The sequence below is a fragment of the Canis aureus genome, chromosome 25 (assembly GCF_053574225.1).
Source record: "Canis aureus isolate CA01 chromosome 25, VMU_Caureus_v.1.0, whole genome shotgun sequence".
Lineage (NCBI taxonomy): Eukaryota > Metazoa > Chordata > Mammalia > Carnivora > Canidae > Canis > Canis aureus.
The window spans coordinates 16,565,991-16,584,189 of NC_135635.1; the positions used below are offsets into that span (position 1 = coordinate 16,565,991).

General features: G+C 38.5%; 1 protein-coding gene across 8 annotated transcripts in view; it reads right to left on the bottom strand.

Annotated features, from left to right (window-relative positions):
• Positions 1 to 18,199, bottom strand: part of FGD4 (FYVE, RhoGEF and PH domain containing 4) — a 214,644-nt gene that overhangs the window by 39,751 nt on the left and 156,694 nt on the right. For 7 of the 8 annotated variants that reach the window (XM_077870512.1, XM_077870511.1, XM_077870517.1 and 4 more), the window contains 2 exons: positions 17,311 to 17,818; positions 887 to 976 (listed from right to left, as the gene is read on the bottom strand). In XM_077870512.1, the coding sequence (XP_077726638.1) occupies positions 887 to 976; positions 17,311 to 17,818 (598 nt within the window). Of the gene's footprint in view, positions 1 to 886; positions 977 to 15,601; positions 15,750 to 17,310; positions 17,819 to 18,199 lie in introns of those variants that run through there. The other variant, XM_077870518.1, reaches the window with a different exon arrangement.

Below are 18,199 nucleotides of genomic sequence, written 5' to 3' on the forward strand. Positions count from 1 at the left end.
TTTCAAGTGATTCTTATGATGCATTTAATTTTTTAAAATTATGATGCATTTTAAAACTTTCTTCGCAAACATATATTTGAAATGATACTCAAGGCTCCACCATGATGAAAGTACAAAATTGGGAAAAGTAAAGTAAATGTCATTTCCAACAAATATTGAGTATGCAACTTTACACCAGGCACTGTATTAGATGTCTCCTATAACCTGGAATGAGTGAATGCTCAAAATTTCTCCTGGCCCTATTAATTCAGATGACTCACATGGGGCTGAAGAGTACACGAGGCAAATAGAATCAGTGACATAATCACGTAGGAATTCAAATCACCAATCTATTTATATTTCTAAAATTTTTTTAAAATTTAAATTCAGTTAATTAACATATAATGTATCAATGATTTCAGAGGTAGAGTTCAGCAGTTCAGTCTTATATAATACCCAATGCTCTGCTTAATGTCACATACCCTGCTTACTGTCCATCACCCAGTTACCCCATCCCCCCAACTCCTTCCCCTCCAGCAACCCTCAGTTTGTTTTCTATGATTAAGAGTCTCTATGTCTCCCTCTCTGATTTCATCTTATTTTATTTTTTCCTCTCTTATTTAAATGATAATGGTAACATGGCTCTAGGATCATAATAAATGGTCAAGAAACATACCAGTGTTTAGTGTTGAAAGATACAGGCATTTCATGACTCATAGAGTCCTTGAATCTGCTCTTTATGCATTGAAAACCTTTTGTGTCTAGTGAATTCACTGACAAAGCTAAAAATCCTAAAGATTTCCTTGAAGAAAAAGCTTTCACTGGCCAAAAACAGTCATGCCCCTCATATAGTTGCTAAAAATGATGTACAAATGTCAAAAAACAACCCTGAAAAGGAAAATCTTACCTGATCTAAGAGGTCAAGTCGGTTGACATAAGCTCTTTCTGTAAGCAAAAGTTCATTGGCTATTTTGTGAAGTTTTTCCTCATTAGTTTCCTAAAAGTAGAATAGATGTTCACATATTAGGAAATAAAGCTTGGACATATTTTTCAAGTAATAAACACCTTAGCAAATGGTCAAAACAGTTTTCTCAAGCTTCTCATGTACCCAATTCCTTTTAGCCACAAAGGGTCAGCCAACCAGAAATGAACAAAATTAAAAATAAGCAATCCTCTAGATTTAACTTACAACATCCTTAGCCTCTGTCAAAATTAAGACTATCATCTTTGTCCTTGAAATACCTTTTATCTTTCTCAGACACTGTATTTGGCTCATTTTCTCTCTGCCTCTTTTAGGCCACTCTTTACACATGATTTCATCACTCTGTCAGATATCTTGTCTAATTATTAGCTCTATGTATCTAACTTTTTTGCCTTTCAAAAAAATGTTAGGGAAAATTTCAACCACATGAGTAAACAGTAAAATGAACCAGCACGTATCCATTACTGAGATACAACAACTATCAAGTCATTGTTAATCTTATTTCATCTATGTTCCCCTCTCCTCTCTTTACCCATATTATTTTAAACACAAACATTTTATTTCCTCAGTATATGTCTACTTAGCCTTTAAATATATTTGTAAAGCTTTGCTAGTTCTATGAGAATGGGAATATTTTTTTCTTGATAACTTGATAGCTCTCTCTTGTCTACTACAATGCTTCAATAAAATACTGGCATTCAATAAAATATTGCTGAATAAATGAATGAATGAGTGGCAATCACACAAACCTAACTATTGTTGGACATTTACTACCACTTTGGTATGCTGCCAATGTAAGACCAAACTCATCTTTTCAGGAAAACCTCTATCCTACCACCTTCTACCCCCTCCCACCAGAACTTTACCAGCCTGGCAAGCGTTCCATTCCTTTCCAGTTAATCTGTCTTTGCATCTTGAATCACTCTAAATTAGGTTCCCTACAACAAAATCCACCTGGCTATGAGCTCCTACTCATACTGTTAGTATCTATCCTTTAAGTTTTCATCACTGCCACCTGGTTTTGCTCATACCATATCCCAAGCCCAATCCAATCAGCCCAGTTGATCTGATTCTACTATTTTTTGGCTAGTTAGATTCACCTTCTATGCTGTTTTATGAGCAATCTTTCTAATTCTGCTTTGCCAAGATCATTTTACTTTCCATAGACAGAAAACTTCTAACAGTCCTCTTTTCACCAGCAGGATAAAATCCAGACTCTGTGTATCATTCAGGTTACTCAAGTCTCATCTTTACTCACTTCCTCAGACTTTTTCCCAATTTTATTGCTGCAGGCACACTTCCCTCCAAACACACCAATCTCATCCATCATTATCCAAACATGTCCATGCCCATTCCCAAAACTTACTTCTTTTGATCCTCTCTGCATGGTATATATTCTTGTTTCATCTTTCTAGGTGTTTAAGACTGTTTTTTGGGGGGTTGGCCTGCTTAATTTCCATTCCTTATCCATGGAGCCTTCTTCAACTATACAAAGCTCTTGGCCTTGGTCCTATTAGAACTTACTGTCTATTTTATACTTTAACATCTTTTTTTTTTTTTTCTTTAACATCTTTTTGTAAGAAATTTCTACCTAGCTACTTGGCTGAAGTACCCTTTTCATTCTAGGCAAGTATGAAGCAGTCAGAATTTAGTAAAAACTCTAACACCAAAGCAGAACAAAGTATATTTTAAACCAGTGTCTTTTACAGGAGTACTGAAGTGAGGGATTTTTATGTTAAGTCTTTAGGTAGTGTAACATAGTACTGTTTAATCTGTGGCCTCAAAAACTCTGAAATAAGAATTGTGTAGTCATTAAATCCCACAATTAGACAAAGTTTTGGTTAAACAATAAATTCAGGGTAAAGTACAAGCATTATTGTTTGCCTGTTTGACATCCTTTCCCTCCACTTTTTTTTTTTTTTAAAGATTTTATTTATTCATTCATGAGAGACAGAGATAGAGAGAGAGGCAGAGACACAGGCGGAGGGAGAAGCAGGCTCCATGCAGGGAGCCTGACGTGGGACTCTATCCCAGGCTTCAGGATCAGGCCCTGGGCCAAAGGCAGGTGCTAAACCACTGAGCCACCCAGGCTGCCCTTTCCCTCCACTTCTTAATGATAACCAGATTTGGTCAGGGCATCTACCTTTTTACTATGTAGCCTTTCCTTTGGAGAAACTATCCTCATTTCCCAGATCAAAAAGATGGCTCTGATTGGTGTAAGAATCAAGAATACATGGGTGATTGTTTCAGGAGCCTATGAAACATGCAAGAATATGCACTGGGGCTCCCTGCTCTTAAGAAGGAGCAATAGAAAAATAAATCTCTTTGATGCTTTATGTAAATGAGGATACTTGTAGGCTTGAGTGCCATGAGCAACCACCCTATAACCACAGAAATGAAGCTAGTAAACTGCCTTATTATTTAAGCTAGGTTGAATATTACTGGTGTTATTTGTAGTTAGAAGCATCCTGATTAGCATGGAAAACTGAAATATTATGAAACACATGGGGTGTATTCTGTGAAATTGAAAAGCTCTCAAATAATTTTAAGCAATTACTATTTATAGAGGAGAAAATAATTAATGTACTAGAAATGTGACTTTCAAACCTATAATAAGTGAATACAAATACATAGTAAATATATAAGAAATAAATCATTTCAGAGGTCACTATGCTATTCAACATACAAGAAATACTGACCTGCATCAACACTATACACCTCCTCTCCTATCATCAGCTCCTGTTAACAGATCTGCCCTTTTTCAGAATGTTGGGTAAATGGAATCACACAGTACGTGCATGCCTTGAGTCTTGCTTCTTCCACTTCTTAAAATGCATTTGAGATACATCCATGTTGCCATTAGTACTAGTGGCTTGTTCTTTCCAAGCTCTTAGTTTTATTCTAATAGCAGTACTACTACTACTTTATCTTTTTGACTCATTCACACATTTTCATATGTTCTGATCCTGGTTTTGACAAATACCTTTAAGAAAAACCACTCAGCAAAGTTTGTGCCATAATAATAATAAAAAAAAATACACCTCTTATGAGTCAGAGAATTAATTAACCAACAGGTCATACTGTCTGTTATTGCTATGCAGTGAAGTCACTCCTGAGGTCTTCTACATCCTACAGGATCTTAAATAGGAAGCTTATAATAAACTATCTTTTGCTGACTCTAAATCATACTTTGGCTGAACTCGGCAAATGGTAGGTATCCTGGTCATAATTTGCAAAATCCAAAGGAGACACCAGCAGTTATGTTATTAGCAAAAGCTGTGTCCTTCCACACAGATGCTTTTCTAATGTTAGGTCCCTGACCTTGCCAAAACCAACACAAAGATAAGCAAAAGTAAACTTGCTGACATTCAGTTTAATCACTCACACACTTTCACTTTGTGAGAAGTTACTAGGGATTTTTGTGGTGGAGTTAAAGGAAATCACAGACTCAAACAATTTCACCAGAACAGCTAACATTTACCCACTGATTACTTGTTATGCAGCAGACACTGTTATATTTTACATAAATTGACTAATCCTGTGCTTGCTTCTGCAGCACCTATACATATATAAATTGACTAATCCATATAACTCCAAAAATCTAATCTATAAATAGATACATTATTCCTGTTTATAGGCAGCACACACATGTAACAAGACAGAATTCAAAGACTCAGAAAGGCCAGGTGACTTGCCCCCAGTCACACAGTTAAAAGGTAATTGAATCAGATTCCAGTCATATAAGAGAGTATGGGATTTTATATCATGGTCAGTAAATCATTGGCGCTCACTCTAACTCTTCTCTGCAACAAGAAACAAGGCTATAGTAAGTACCTGCAAGGCAACAGACTAACACTATACAAACTGTCTACTTGTAAATTAAAAGCAGTATCTACTAGGCATTTTTTAAAAAGATTTTTTATGTATTTATTCATGAAACACACAGAGAGAACGAGAGGCAGAGGGAGAAGCAGGCCCCATGCAGGGAGCCTGATGTGGGACTTGATCCCGGAACTCCAGAATCACACCCTGGGCCGAAGGCAGGCGCCAAACCGCTGAGCCACGCAGGGATCCCCTCTACTAGGCATTTTAATTTATATTCTTTCTCTAATATACATTCTATTTATAGCAGACTTTTCAACATTTTAGTAAGAATTATCATGTATTAAAAATTCAGTCATGTTTGATGTAATGATATGATGGCTTCTAATGTTGAATTTGTTACTGAAACTCATCTGTGGGTACATTTACAGAGAAATACATGATCTGTCTGCATGCATGGGTCTCTACTACTCTATCAGACTTATGCTTAAATAACACAGTTGTTTTAAAATTGCCCATACACTGGGATTATAGTCTGGTATTTTTTTTTAATAGACAGTTAAATAGGTCAAGTTATATAATATTGTCTCTTATTATTTGCCATTTTTAAGAAGATTTTATTTATTCATGAGAGACACACAGAGAGAGAGAGAGAGAGAGAGAGAGACAGGCAGAGGGTGAAGCAGGCTCCATGCAGGGAGCCCGACGTGGGACTCGATCCCAGGTCTCCAGGATCACGCCCTGGGCTGAAGGCAGCGCTAAACTGCTGAGCCACCCGGGCTGCCCATTATTTGCTATTTCAAAACTATATAACCCCTACTTTGTGCTTAGCACTTTACTAAGAAGTCATATATACTCGTGATTCTTTGGAAAATAGTAATGGCTATAAAATATTTGATAAAAAATCCTATTTGTCTCTATTGGAACCTAATACGCAGACTTCACTTTTTTTTAAAATAATCATAAATATGCTATTAAAAAAGCATCTTATTTTCCATATTCCTCTATAAAGTATTTTTTCACTTGCAAATGAAACTATATCCCCATCTTGAAAGCTGATTCTCAGAGTATTGCCTCAAACAAAAATACAGCAGAGTATGTCTAAACTATCCAAATTGGAAAGGGAAGAAGCACGCCTCCTCCAGTAAAAGATTACACAGTTTACTTTCCTCTGCTTCTCTTGTAGTTCTCTTGCACGGTGCACTTCCTGGGCGAGGGCTGTGCACTTTCACGCCTCCAGTAACCTTTTGGCAGATATCTGCTCCATTCTCATAGGTCAGGTTCAGCCTGGTTGCTAGTCACTGTGCCCGCTGGCTGATGAATATGCTGCAGAGTCAGTTCTGCCTCCTTATTTACAGATGTCACCAGCTCCTGCAGCTCTTTTCAGACCTTTTGGCATGACTCTTTCCTATGGCAGGAGCCCAGACAAAGTGCCCCCGCTGCAGCTCACAGGCCTCACTTATTGGACAGGCGGAAAATGCTTGGGTAGAGCTGGTGATTCATTCTTCAAGATCGCCGTGCCATATGCACTGCCACATGCCTCAGAACCACCAAGCAGGGGAGCAGATATTTTGGAACGAACTTCACAAAGGTTAATCGACAATCAGAGTTTCCTAAAAGAGGCTTTAAGGGCAAAGCCTTCAATTACATAAAAAAGAATCAGAGGTTGATATCATGCTTTGCCACTCTTCAGTTATGCTTTTTTAACTTTTCAGTACATGTTCTCACGACTTCATTTTAAGCAGGAAAAATTGTTTTTTTCTAAAAACATTAAACCTAAACTACTAAAAGTTCTTATTGCTTGTTCCATATATTCATTACAGGCAGGTTATACCTAAAATAATATGTATGCAAGTGATTGGGTTTTATAGGACCAGAATGAATGCTTCAAGTTTCTCCCTAATGAATTAAATTCGTCCATGGAGAAGGTAGATGTGTCTTTGTATGAATACATGTGTTTCTGCTTTCCCTGGGGTCCATTCTTTCATAAAAAGATGAGTCAACTTAGGGAATAAACACTTGACATCCACATTTTGATAGGTCATTTTTAATGTCTTCCTAGATATTAAGGTCTTTTATGCGGGTCTAGGTGGAAAATTTATTTATTTATTTATTTTTAAAGATTTATTTATTTATTTATATGAGAGAGAGAGAGAGAGAGAGAGAGAGAGGCAGAGACACAGGAGGAGGGAGAAGCAGGCTCCATGCCGGGAGCCTGATGTGGGACTCGATCCCGGGACTCCAGGATCGTGCCCTGGACCAAAGGCAGGTGCTAAATCGCTGAGCCACCCAGGGATCGCCCAGGTGGATAATTTAAAATAAGATCACAATGATATTTGAATGTCACATAATTGGCCTATCATCCCAAAAAGCACCTTTAAATCTCTAACTTGTCTCGACACCTTCATTCCCATATTCCAGAATTCTACAGATTTGTTCTCATTCTATTAAGGAACAGAGAAATCAAGGGAGGGTATCCCAAGTGAGAGACAGTGACAGCCCCCACTAGTTAGAGGGCACTTACTGTGCTAGGCACTACTGCATGTGCTTCACACAAATTATCCAGTGGAATCCTCCTAATACTCCTGGGAAGCAGGTATTGCTAACCTCTCATTTTATAGATGAGGAAGCAGTATCTTTTTTTCTTTTTAAGGTTTTATTGATTTATTCATAAGAGACACACAGAGAGAGGCAGAGACATAGGCAGAGGGAGAAGCAGGTTCCCTGCAGAGAGCCCAAAGTGGGAATTGATCCCAGAATCCCAAGATCACACTGAGCCGAAGGCAGGGCTTGGAGGCGTCCCAGGAAGCAGTGTCTTAATGAGGGATGGGTAAGCTGCCCCCAAATCAGCTAGAAAGAGACCGAGCCAGGATTCAAACTGAGGTCTGTGAAAATGAAGTTCTCGCTCTGTTACATATCTTTAAGGAAGAGAAGTCTCTATGGATGTGTGGGACAAGAAGAGAGAAGATAAGGGAATAATTTACAGATTTTGTGTTCAATTAAGATCATGTAATAATGCCATAAGGACGGTCATGTGGTCTCAGGGAAGATTTGTAATCAAGCAAGAAATTTATCACCAGGCTCACATTACACGAAAAAGAATACTCACTATGATGCACACACATTATTCTTTTCCCAGGGCTTCATTATATAGTACCACAAAAATAGTTTATTACTTTTGCATGATCCTTCAGGAAGTTTTAGGAGCAAAGTCCAAGCCTACTTTCCACGCAGCAGCAATATTTTTCCAATCTGATGTCCTCTACACTATTTATTCATTTCAAGACCGGAGAATAGGCAAGTGAGAACTTTTAATCAGAAGGTTTACATTCTGTGCTTTTTGAGATAGGGTGGGGAGAAGGACAAGAGAGCTTGCACTGAGAAGGACAATTTAGTTACTTGCACAAGATGAGACAGGAAGTGGTAGCAAAGAGAGAACTTTGTTCTTCTCATACTCAATTTAGTATACATTAGACTATATTGTCCTTTGCCTCTTACAGAAATAAAAGACCAGGCACAAAGAAGAATTGAATACATACCTACAATCAATGACTAAGTTAACCTATCCCAAATCTACACAGAACATCAAAGTAATTGGGTCACTTACAAGTATTTCTGATAATTCCCTAGAGTTAAAACCTCGTGCATAAAAATGAGTGCACTATGTGGAAATAACCTATGGTCCTCATGCAAGAGAAACACACAAAATATAGGAAGCCAGGGTTAAAAAAGGAAGTGGCATGCAAAATTATCTCTGTGCATCCCACAAAGGGGCATGCCAGCTTTAAATGGAACCGACAGCTGCTGGGATACTCACCGGGCAGGATATGCTGAACCTTGGAACTATCAAGGGACATCTCTGGCCATGAGTCTGTTCATCTTGATTTACAAATAAGGAAACAGGATTTTATTTTATGTTTATTATTTATTTATTCATGAGAGACACACAGAGAGAGGCACAGACACAGGCAGAGGCAGGAGAAGCAGGCTCCATGCAAGGAGCCTGATGAGGGACTCGATCCTGGAAATCCGGGATCAGGCCCTGAGCCAAAGGCAGATGCTCAACGGTTGAGCCACCCAGGTGTCCCTATTTTATGTTTATTTAACAGCTCACATTATGTTTTAAGGCACTGTTCTAATCCTTTACAATGACTCAATGATCCATGCCTCATAATAACCTTATGACCTTGTTCTTTCCATGTAGCACATGAAGAAACTTAGGTACAGGTAGGTTTAACTGAGCTACTCGAGGTCATACAACTTCTAAGTGACTGAGCTGGGTTGCAAACCTTGAGAATCTGGCTTTTGAGTCTGTCTTCCTGACCACCAGGTTTTAGTATATTGCTTTTTTTTTTTTTAAAGATTTTATTTATTTATTCATGAGACATACACAGAGAGGCAGAGACACAGGCAGAGGGAGAAGCAGGCTCCCTGCATGGAGACTGATGTGGGTGGGACTCGATCCCAGGACCCAGGGATCACATCCTGAGCTGAAGGCAGACACTCAACCACTGAGCCACCCCGGTGCCCGTTTTGTTTTGTAGCCACAAACAACTGCTATGATTTTAAGATCTGGATTTTCCATTTCTCTCCTACCCATACTAAATAGCATCTTTATATACATTGTGATCTCCAAACACCTTGCTTTCCCAAACCTCCTGGTTCATGTCAACATTCTGTGAAACCCTATCCTTGATTCCATTATGTCATTGTTCTCTTGGGATTGCTGACTTGCAGACCTTGCCCCACTCCCACTGTAAGTTTGATCTTCTCTTTCTTGAGTTTCAGGTCACTCAGCAAATGCTGGGGAGACTGCTGATTGCGCCCACTACCTTTGACCTTGGCCCTCAGAACCTTAGTCTCAAGTCCCCAACAAGAGCTAACCTCCTTCACTGTCCTCAACCCCTTGAGGCTATCTCACTGGCTTCTATGGGGGCACATCCCAAATCGACACATTCAGCACCACACCTAGTCACCTCTGCACTGCAGTCTTAGTACCTTGTGCACAGAGTTCCCGACTCTCCCTACTTCTTGATTTATGCTAACAGGGAAGAAGTCACCCTCTCAGCCATGCTCTAAACCATGCTCTGAACCTTGACTTTATCTTTGAGTTCTCTTTTCCCCTTTACCTCAAGATATCTTAGTAATGGTTATTTATCTCAATCCTCCATTTCAGCTGTTTCCTCTTTGTATTTTCTGCAGTGCTTTGCAAAAAGTGTATGCAATATAACTGGTACTGCATTTAATTTGATTACCCAGGTTCTCTGAGCTAGTTGGCTATAATGTCCCAGTAAGACCAAAGCCTCCAGATCAATCCTAGTTCCTTCCATATTCTAAATGATGACCATCTTCATTGGCTCACCAGTAATCCTGTGTCCCCTCCCCCAAATCCTACAGTTCTCATGACATTGCTCTCTCTTTTTCCTCTCACACAACTCACTATGTTCCCCTTTTGATTATTTCTGTGCTCTCAAGGGCTCAGTCCTTGCCCTTCTTCCTGTTCCTGCACATTCTATTTTGGCAATATTAATCACACCCTTATGTACATCCTCTTACAGGCTTATCCTCTTTCCTGAGCTCGAGATCTGTATTTCCACTTGCTTAATTAATATCTCCTAGTGGATGTCCTACAGGTGCCATCAACGAGTAGTACAAAACTAACCTAATTAGAAACTCTACTCCCTGCCATCATTCCATACACAATTACTTTCCTTCCTGCCTGCCACCTCAATTATTTCATTAACATGTCAAGAAACCAAGGCCTGCCAAATCAGGTTCAAGTACCATGTCTGAGGTCACCTAGTTGGTAAGTGACAAAGCTGGGGTTTGAACTCATCTCTTTTATTCTAAAGTCTTCATCCTGAATCACAGACCATAATGTCTTAGAGTATTCCATTTTTGTTTTAGACATCGTCATGAGGACATCCACAAGTCCCTCAAATTCAGTACGTCTAAACTCAATTTTTCTGCCCTCCAAATATGTCTCAACTGAAGAAGATGAAGAAGTCTTCTGGAGAAATTGTCTACTGTGGACAGGTGTTCAAGAAATCTCCCTTGCGGGTGAAGAACTTCGGCATCTGGCTGCACTATGATTCATGCAGTGGCACCCATAATATGTACCGGGAATACTGGGATCTGACCACCGCAGGTGCAGTCACCCAGTGCTACCGAGACATGGGTGCCCGATGCATGCCCGGGTCTACTCTATCCAAATCATGAAGGTGGAGGAGATTGCAGCCATCAAGTGCCACCAGCCAGCCGTCAAGCAGGTCCACGACTCCAAGATCAAGTTCCCACTGCCCCATCAGGTCTTCCGTCATCAGCACAAGCCATGCTTCACCACCAAGAGGCCAACACCTTCTTTTAGATGCAGAGCCTGCTGGTGCCCAGGTCTGCTTAAATAAACTCCTTGGGTAAAACCAAAAAAAAAAAAAAAAAAAAACAAAAACAAAAAACAAAACTACTATTCTCTTGTAGTTCAGAAGGTGATATACCATCTGCCACTTCATCCAAGCTAGGAGTTGAACATGACTCATTCTCTACCTCCATCAGGAGGCCCTCAGAAATCTCTCTTCCTTGTCCTAACCCTCTGCCGCATCCGGGCAGGGCTGCATCCGTCCAGAACTGCATCCTCTCACACCTGGATTACTGCAGTTCCTTACAACTGCTCCATCTGTTTTCCTTTTATCTGACTCATTTTTCTAAAATCCACCAATGTATAATCATGCCACTTCCATACTTTAATTAAGTGCCTCTGAAGCCAGATAGTATTAGGCTTATGGAAAGTTTGAAATATCACAGGAAAACACCTATGTTTAATCCTACAAAACAGGATGCACAATGACTATACATTAGACTACTGAAAAAAAAATTTTTTTTTCAAAAGTCAGCTCAGAAAAACAAGCTGGAATGTTAAATACTAAAGGAGCTCTCTTTGAGTGGCAGAACTATGGGTGATTTTTGTATTCTCTATGCTTTGCTCCATTGTCTTGATTTTTCTATGGGTATTAATTTTTATCCACAATTTAAAAAATGCATTGTTTTCAGGGGGAAATGATACAGCACAGGCATACAAACCCACTGCAATTTGTCCACAGCTTATATTTTCTTTTTAAGCCTATCCTTCTACCCCTCACTCAATTCTCTAGCTCTCTGGCCTCATTATAGGGCCAGAAACACCCACAAATATGGCATCTCTCCACTTGCCTCTGCTCGTTTCTTATGCTTTGCCTCTGCCTAGATATAGCCATTCCTCCCTACCTCACCCCATCCCCACTGATTCTTAACCACCCAGCAACCTCCCTACCCCCACAACTTTGCTTCAAGCTCAAACTGCTTCTCAGCAGCCTGCCCCTTAACCAGCCCTCCTCCAGGCGCAGACCATTCCTCATCTATGTTTGCAAAGCATGGATTGCACCATAGTATGGTGACTGACTATGTCTCTCTACTGGGTACACCGAGGCTTTAGAGGCAGGGCATGTCTTGTTCATTTGTTTCTAGCACCTAACACATTCAGTCCCACACACTGAATCTGCAAATGGAACAGGTGTGTGTGGGCTTTTTTTGTTTTGTTTTTCAGGTACAGGTTCTTTGAAGTTCATTTTTGTCTCAGTTTGCTTTCTTACACCTTTCTAATATACTAAATGGAGCCTCCACAAAATAAAGAACTTTCTAAATCCACCATTTATTTCTAAGTGAACAGAGAAAAGCTATCTTTAAGACTTTTATGAACCAACCATATGGTTAGTGGGACAACTTTTCTGTTATTCAACACATTGCTTTAAAACTCTTACAGTTTCAGTGAGAACTTTCACTGTAATGCTAGCAACAACAAAGACTGGTTAGTGAAGCTGGATAATGCCATTGCTCCTGCTGTCTTTCACATTCTTGGAATGGAAGCTGAGTTGGCAAGAGAAGAAATAGCTAAGGAGTAACTTACTATTTGTCTTCAAGTCTAACATGATCTCAACAGCTGTCCCCCTTTATTTTTCAAGAAGTGAAGGTAAAGAAATTTAAAGCCTCACAAAGAAAGAACTTGTAGCCCATCATTAAAAAGGACAACCAAGGTCAGCATTATGTTTGAACTCCCAGAAAATTCTGATACCTCATATTACATCCTGTAAAATCAACAGTGTTAAGCTTTACAATTAAGTGAAATTAAAGGAAAAAAAGGAAAAGTGAGTTAACCTGGATTACAGCACTGGTTTTCAATTTGCAATACTTCTGAATTTGATTCTGTTATTCTTTTCCTTAAGAGATGATAATCTTTTAAATTTTTGAGTATGTTCAAAGGTTATAAACTCTCTAGGTTCATATTAAAATATAAGTAAAATGATAATTAAAAAACAACTAGAAAAAAAACTTAAGTTTTTCTTTTTTAAAAGATTTTATTTATTTGAGACACAGAACAAGCATGGGGAGAAGGGAGAGGTAGAGAAAGCAGACTCCTGGCTGAGCAGAGAGCTTGATGCGGCAGGGCTCTATCCCAGGACCCTGGCTGGGATCATGACCTGAGCCAAAGCAGACACTTAACTGACTGAGCCACCCAATGCCTCAAAATCTAGGTTTTTAAAAAATTATCAATTCTCTATCAGTTCTACCAAATTTCTATCTTCATCAATTCCTCACTTTATTATATAATTTTTTCATTTTTGGCAAAATGATTAACTTAAAATGTAAAATATTCTTGATAAAACTGCTTCCTGAGCTTATGTTGCCAATAGCAGATTTGTAATTTATATCAACTTTAGTCTTAGAAACTGCACATCTGCATATTTATATCTGGCTTATACAATATGAAATACAGAAGAAGGAAACAGTGAATAAATCTTAGAAAGATCTACAAATACAACCTGCTAAAATATATCTTGGATATTAAAAGGCTCATGAAAACTATAAAAAGAAGTGTTTATTAGATGGCATAATCAATGAATGCATTCTGCATTAATGCATTTCTAATGAAGCTTACCCACTGAAGCACATAAATCTGAGAAAATAAAAAAACATTTTTAAATGAAATTCATTCTAAAATGTCCTGACCCATTTACCTGAGTCTCTTAATATAGTTAAGCTATTTATGATAACCCAAATTCGTGATGCCAAACAGGATTATAACACTGTTACCCCTGATGCCCTCAAGTATGCAGCTCTGTTTGCACATGTGACATTCTTCTGCCCCCTGTCATTTATGGGTTTTAATGTTCCTTATAACGACATCTCCTCCTTAGTAGACTTCAGTCTTTTAATCTCTTGTAATACATAATTAACTTTAATTTGAAAATACTGATAACACCTTACGGGTAAGAGCTAAAGGTGTCACCAAGTACTCACAATTTTCATTTAGTTCAGAGGTTTAAAAAAAAAAAAACTATCTGCTTAGCTAGAGGTGTCTGGCTATATTCTAGATCACTGATGTTGCAAACAGTTTAAATATTGGAGGAGTGTAGCTTTGCTAAAGTGCAGTAAGGACAATAGTTTCAATGAAGTAGGTATTCTTTATCTCTTACATAGTAAAAGTAACAATATTCTGTATTCACCATTGAAGTGATTTTTTTAAAAATTTTTATTTATTTATGATAGTCACAGAGAGAGAGAGAGAGAGGCAGAGATGCAGGCAGAGGAAGAAGCAGGCTCCATGCACCGGGAGCCCGACGTGGGATTCGATCCCGGGTCTCCAGGATCGCGCCCTGGGCCAAAGGCAGGCACCAAACCGCTGTGCCACCCAGGGATCCCCCATTGAAGTGATTCTTGATCAAAATACACTAGATAGCAGTGAAAATTACACAAGCTCAAGCTGAGATGATTTTCAAGTCAGTTCTCATTAATGACTGTTCAAGATTTATTTTAATGTGTGCCTGCCTTCCAAACTATCTTTGTGACTCTACTCTGCTCCTATTCCTTCACCCCCTGATCCCTCCTTTTCCCATTCATGGCAGGCATTTAAGAAATAGCCATTACATTTAATACTGGTTTAAATGTAGCTAAGTCTGATATAAGTCTCTATATCAGATTATATAAAGATTGAAGTAATTTTTTTCAGTTGTCTGCATAGTGAAACTCAGATATTCCACTGTATCTTAGAGGTTCAACACATTAGACTGTTCAAGAAGCAGCTGACAATATGGGGGGCTATGCTAACAAAGGAAGATACCCATGAACAACAGCAGAGAATTATTATTACAATATCACTATAAAGGGCTTTATGATCATACCCGGTTTATATCCTTTAACTAAAGGCACAAGTAATTTAATTGATTATTTAAGGTCATACTAATAGTTAGTGGACAAGCCAGAAGCAGCACCAAAACTTCCTGGTTCCAATCATTCTACCATATACTACACTAACTTTTTAAAAATCTCATTTTTCGTTTCTAACTTTGACAAAATACATATACCATAAAATTTACCATTCTAACATAAGTGTTAGAAATGTTATTTGAACAAAGACAATGTAACAGACACCACAGCAGCAAAGCAGAACATATTCTCACCATGTAGAAATTAAATCCTAATACTCCCTTTTAGATGAGATACACACGTGGTATTTTTCTATCAACAGCTCCGCAGAGAAAATTGCATTTTTCTTCCCACATATAGCATGTGCCATCCACTACTTACATTCCCACTTAGGAGAAAGGCCGGCTATACTATTTCATTTCACCAGTTTAATAAGAAAGCCCCTATTTAAGCCTCTCCCAAACCAAATAAGGCTCATCCATGAGAATGTACAGATAATAATACAAGACAGGAAAAAAAAAAAAGTACTACCTAGCAACTACAGGGATTGCCAATGAAAATATTAATAAGAATAGCTCTTACTGTTTTATAAATACTCGCTGGTGGCATCATCCCAACTATAAAAGGACAAATGTAGGAGTCTTGAGCTTCTTACTTCTAACCTTCTCTTCTGTTCACCATGGTTTAAGCACAGCGGCACTAAAATATACCACTACATCAAGATGTAGTGAAGAGATTCACTTTGCAATGTCCTGTTTCTTTAACGTTTCAGATAATGTCACCAAGTGTGACTCACTTTTCTCCCACCCACTTCCTTATTTAAACCTTCCCCGCTTGAGAGTCAGCACTTAAAATTAATTCACTAACTGGAAGAAAATAAATCCCTGGCTTTTTGTCTCTTTGGGTTTGTTTTCAGGGTCAGTGAAACTGTACCATAACGTGGATTTTATTTTACTTAGAGTTCTAAAGACATCAAACAATCACTTTTTACTCTGATATTTCAGTATCAGTCCTTTTGGATTTCTTCCTATATCAATGCCACTTATGGCACGGCACCATAAAAAAACCCTAAATAGATTTAGGACTTGGATTTGTCATTTACAGATTTTCCTATAATTGCCAAATTTTCAATTCTTAACTCTCCTACACACATTGTTATTTATAATCAAAAAGAGAGACTGAGTAATGGGAACTCTTTTATATTCCAGGGAACTATATGATGCTTTTATTGCATCTTTGATCTGAGAACTTCCAGGTACTTTATAAAAGCCAAATTTATTAATCCTTCCACCATACTGACATGAATAAAGAACACAAATGCAATGGTGTTGTTACTAGAATTGTATCAAAGTTTCTGCTGTAGTACAGGTAAATCATGGATATATCCCACCAGCAAATCAATCCTTATGTTATGAGCTTAGATTTTGCATACAGGCAGATATGTCATTTAAGCGGTTCACTGAACTGTAGCCCTCTTTAGAAACTATTTGAACTTCTAGTTTGCCACAGCCTCACCTCTCTCTAGTACATTACTCGTGGATGCTGTAATCACTGATAATTCCTGCATTTAGGCACTTAAGTTTGGTATTCTTTTTGCATCAGGGACACAATACTGGCCTGTGAATCAGGGCACCAAGTGTCCAGGCTACTGCTGTGACCTGAAAAATCATTTCAGCTTTCTGGAACTTAATTGCTTAATTAAGATGATCTTTAAAGAGGCTTCTAAATCCAAGAGTAAGCCAATTTTTTTAAAACTATATTAGCTAGAAATATGTAAAAAAATTTACAAGCCTGGAATGAGTAATGTTTACAATCTGTTGAACAGTTTTTGAATATTCCATATTTGTGTCCTTTAATGAAATATTTGCTAGTCCAAGTTACTCTTTCAGACTAGAAACATCTGAAAAGCAAAAACTATACAACTTCCTCTTGCTTAGCTCATAAATATTAGCCCATAGATATTCCCTAATATCTAGAGCAACAAAGAACGTCTTCTTCCTCTGTAAGTGAAAACAATAAGCTTACGGTTTTCCTATAATAAAGTCTTCAGAATGATTGGACTTTTCAAATCATAATAGGAAGATCAACAGAAACTATACCAGAAAAAGTGAAATATTTCCTCATAGAGTTAGGGGAAGCAAACATTAGCAGCTAAAGCTTAAAAATTATTTAACTGGTGGTGTGGGTGATCTGACTCATTCATTTCACGGGTGCTATTAAGTAGAGTTTTTAAAAACAGTAGTGGAACAGTTGGTGCTTCCTCCTACTTATGAGCTAGGCTCATGCTTTACCTTCATCTCCGGGTGCTGGTCCAGCTGCTCTGGTTCCAGAGGGCTTTCTCCATCTTCCTGCTCTTGCACCTTGGCTTCCATGTCTGCCCTTCCTTCTTCCGGGGGGAGCACCTGGCTGACCCTGGGAGTCCTGCAGCTACTGTCAGAAGCATTTCCATCATAGTCATTTGCTGTGGGGGTTGCAGGGCGTGTGGTTGCTTCCTCCTCTCCTCCGTTCACTAAATTCACAGCAAGCAAGGGTTCAGAAGTTTGAACAGGAGTCTCTGGGCTAACAGTGACCGCTTTATCCTCCTCACATTCCATCTGGTTTTGTGCTGCCATAACACCATTAGCCACATCAGTCTGTACACCCTGAGTTGGATCTGTGTCATTTTCCTGCTTCTGTGGTGGTTGCTGGGAGACAAGCTTTCGCTGAGGGGTGGTTGTCAGTCCATGCCTTCCTGGGGTTCTGGGAACATTCAGGTTCACACCAGAATCTTTCTTCAAATCACTGTAAGTTGATAATGTGCTAAAAGATATAATACAAAAGAAGCATGAAAACACTGGCAAAGTTCTAGAAGACAGACCAGCTTATTCCAACTGAAAGGAAAAGTGAAGACTTTTTCCTTTGATGGTTTTAGAAACATTGATTAGCATAGCTGAGTATAGTTCTCATTCTTCTGGATGCCACACACAAATAAATATTTAAGTAAAAAGATAAGACTGAGCATTTGCTATAGGGTCTGGAACATTTCCTCGTGTTGTTTATCAACATGGCTCGCCAGTAAGGACTGAGATGTGAGAAATATTTATAGTTAAAGCCATCTTTTTTTTTTTAAAGCCATCTTTTCCCAAGATTTTCACTTTCATATATTTTTAAAGATTATCTATCTATCTATCTATCTATCTA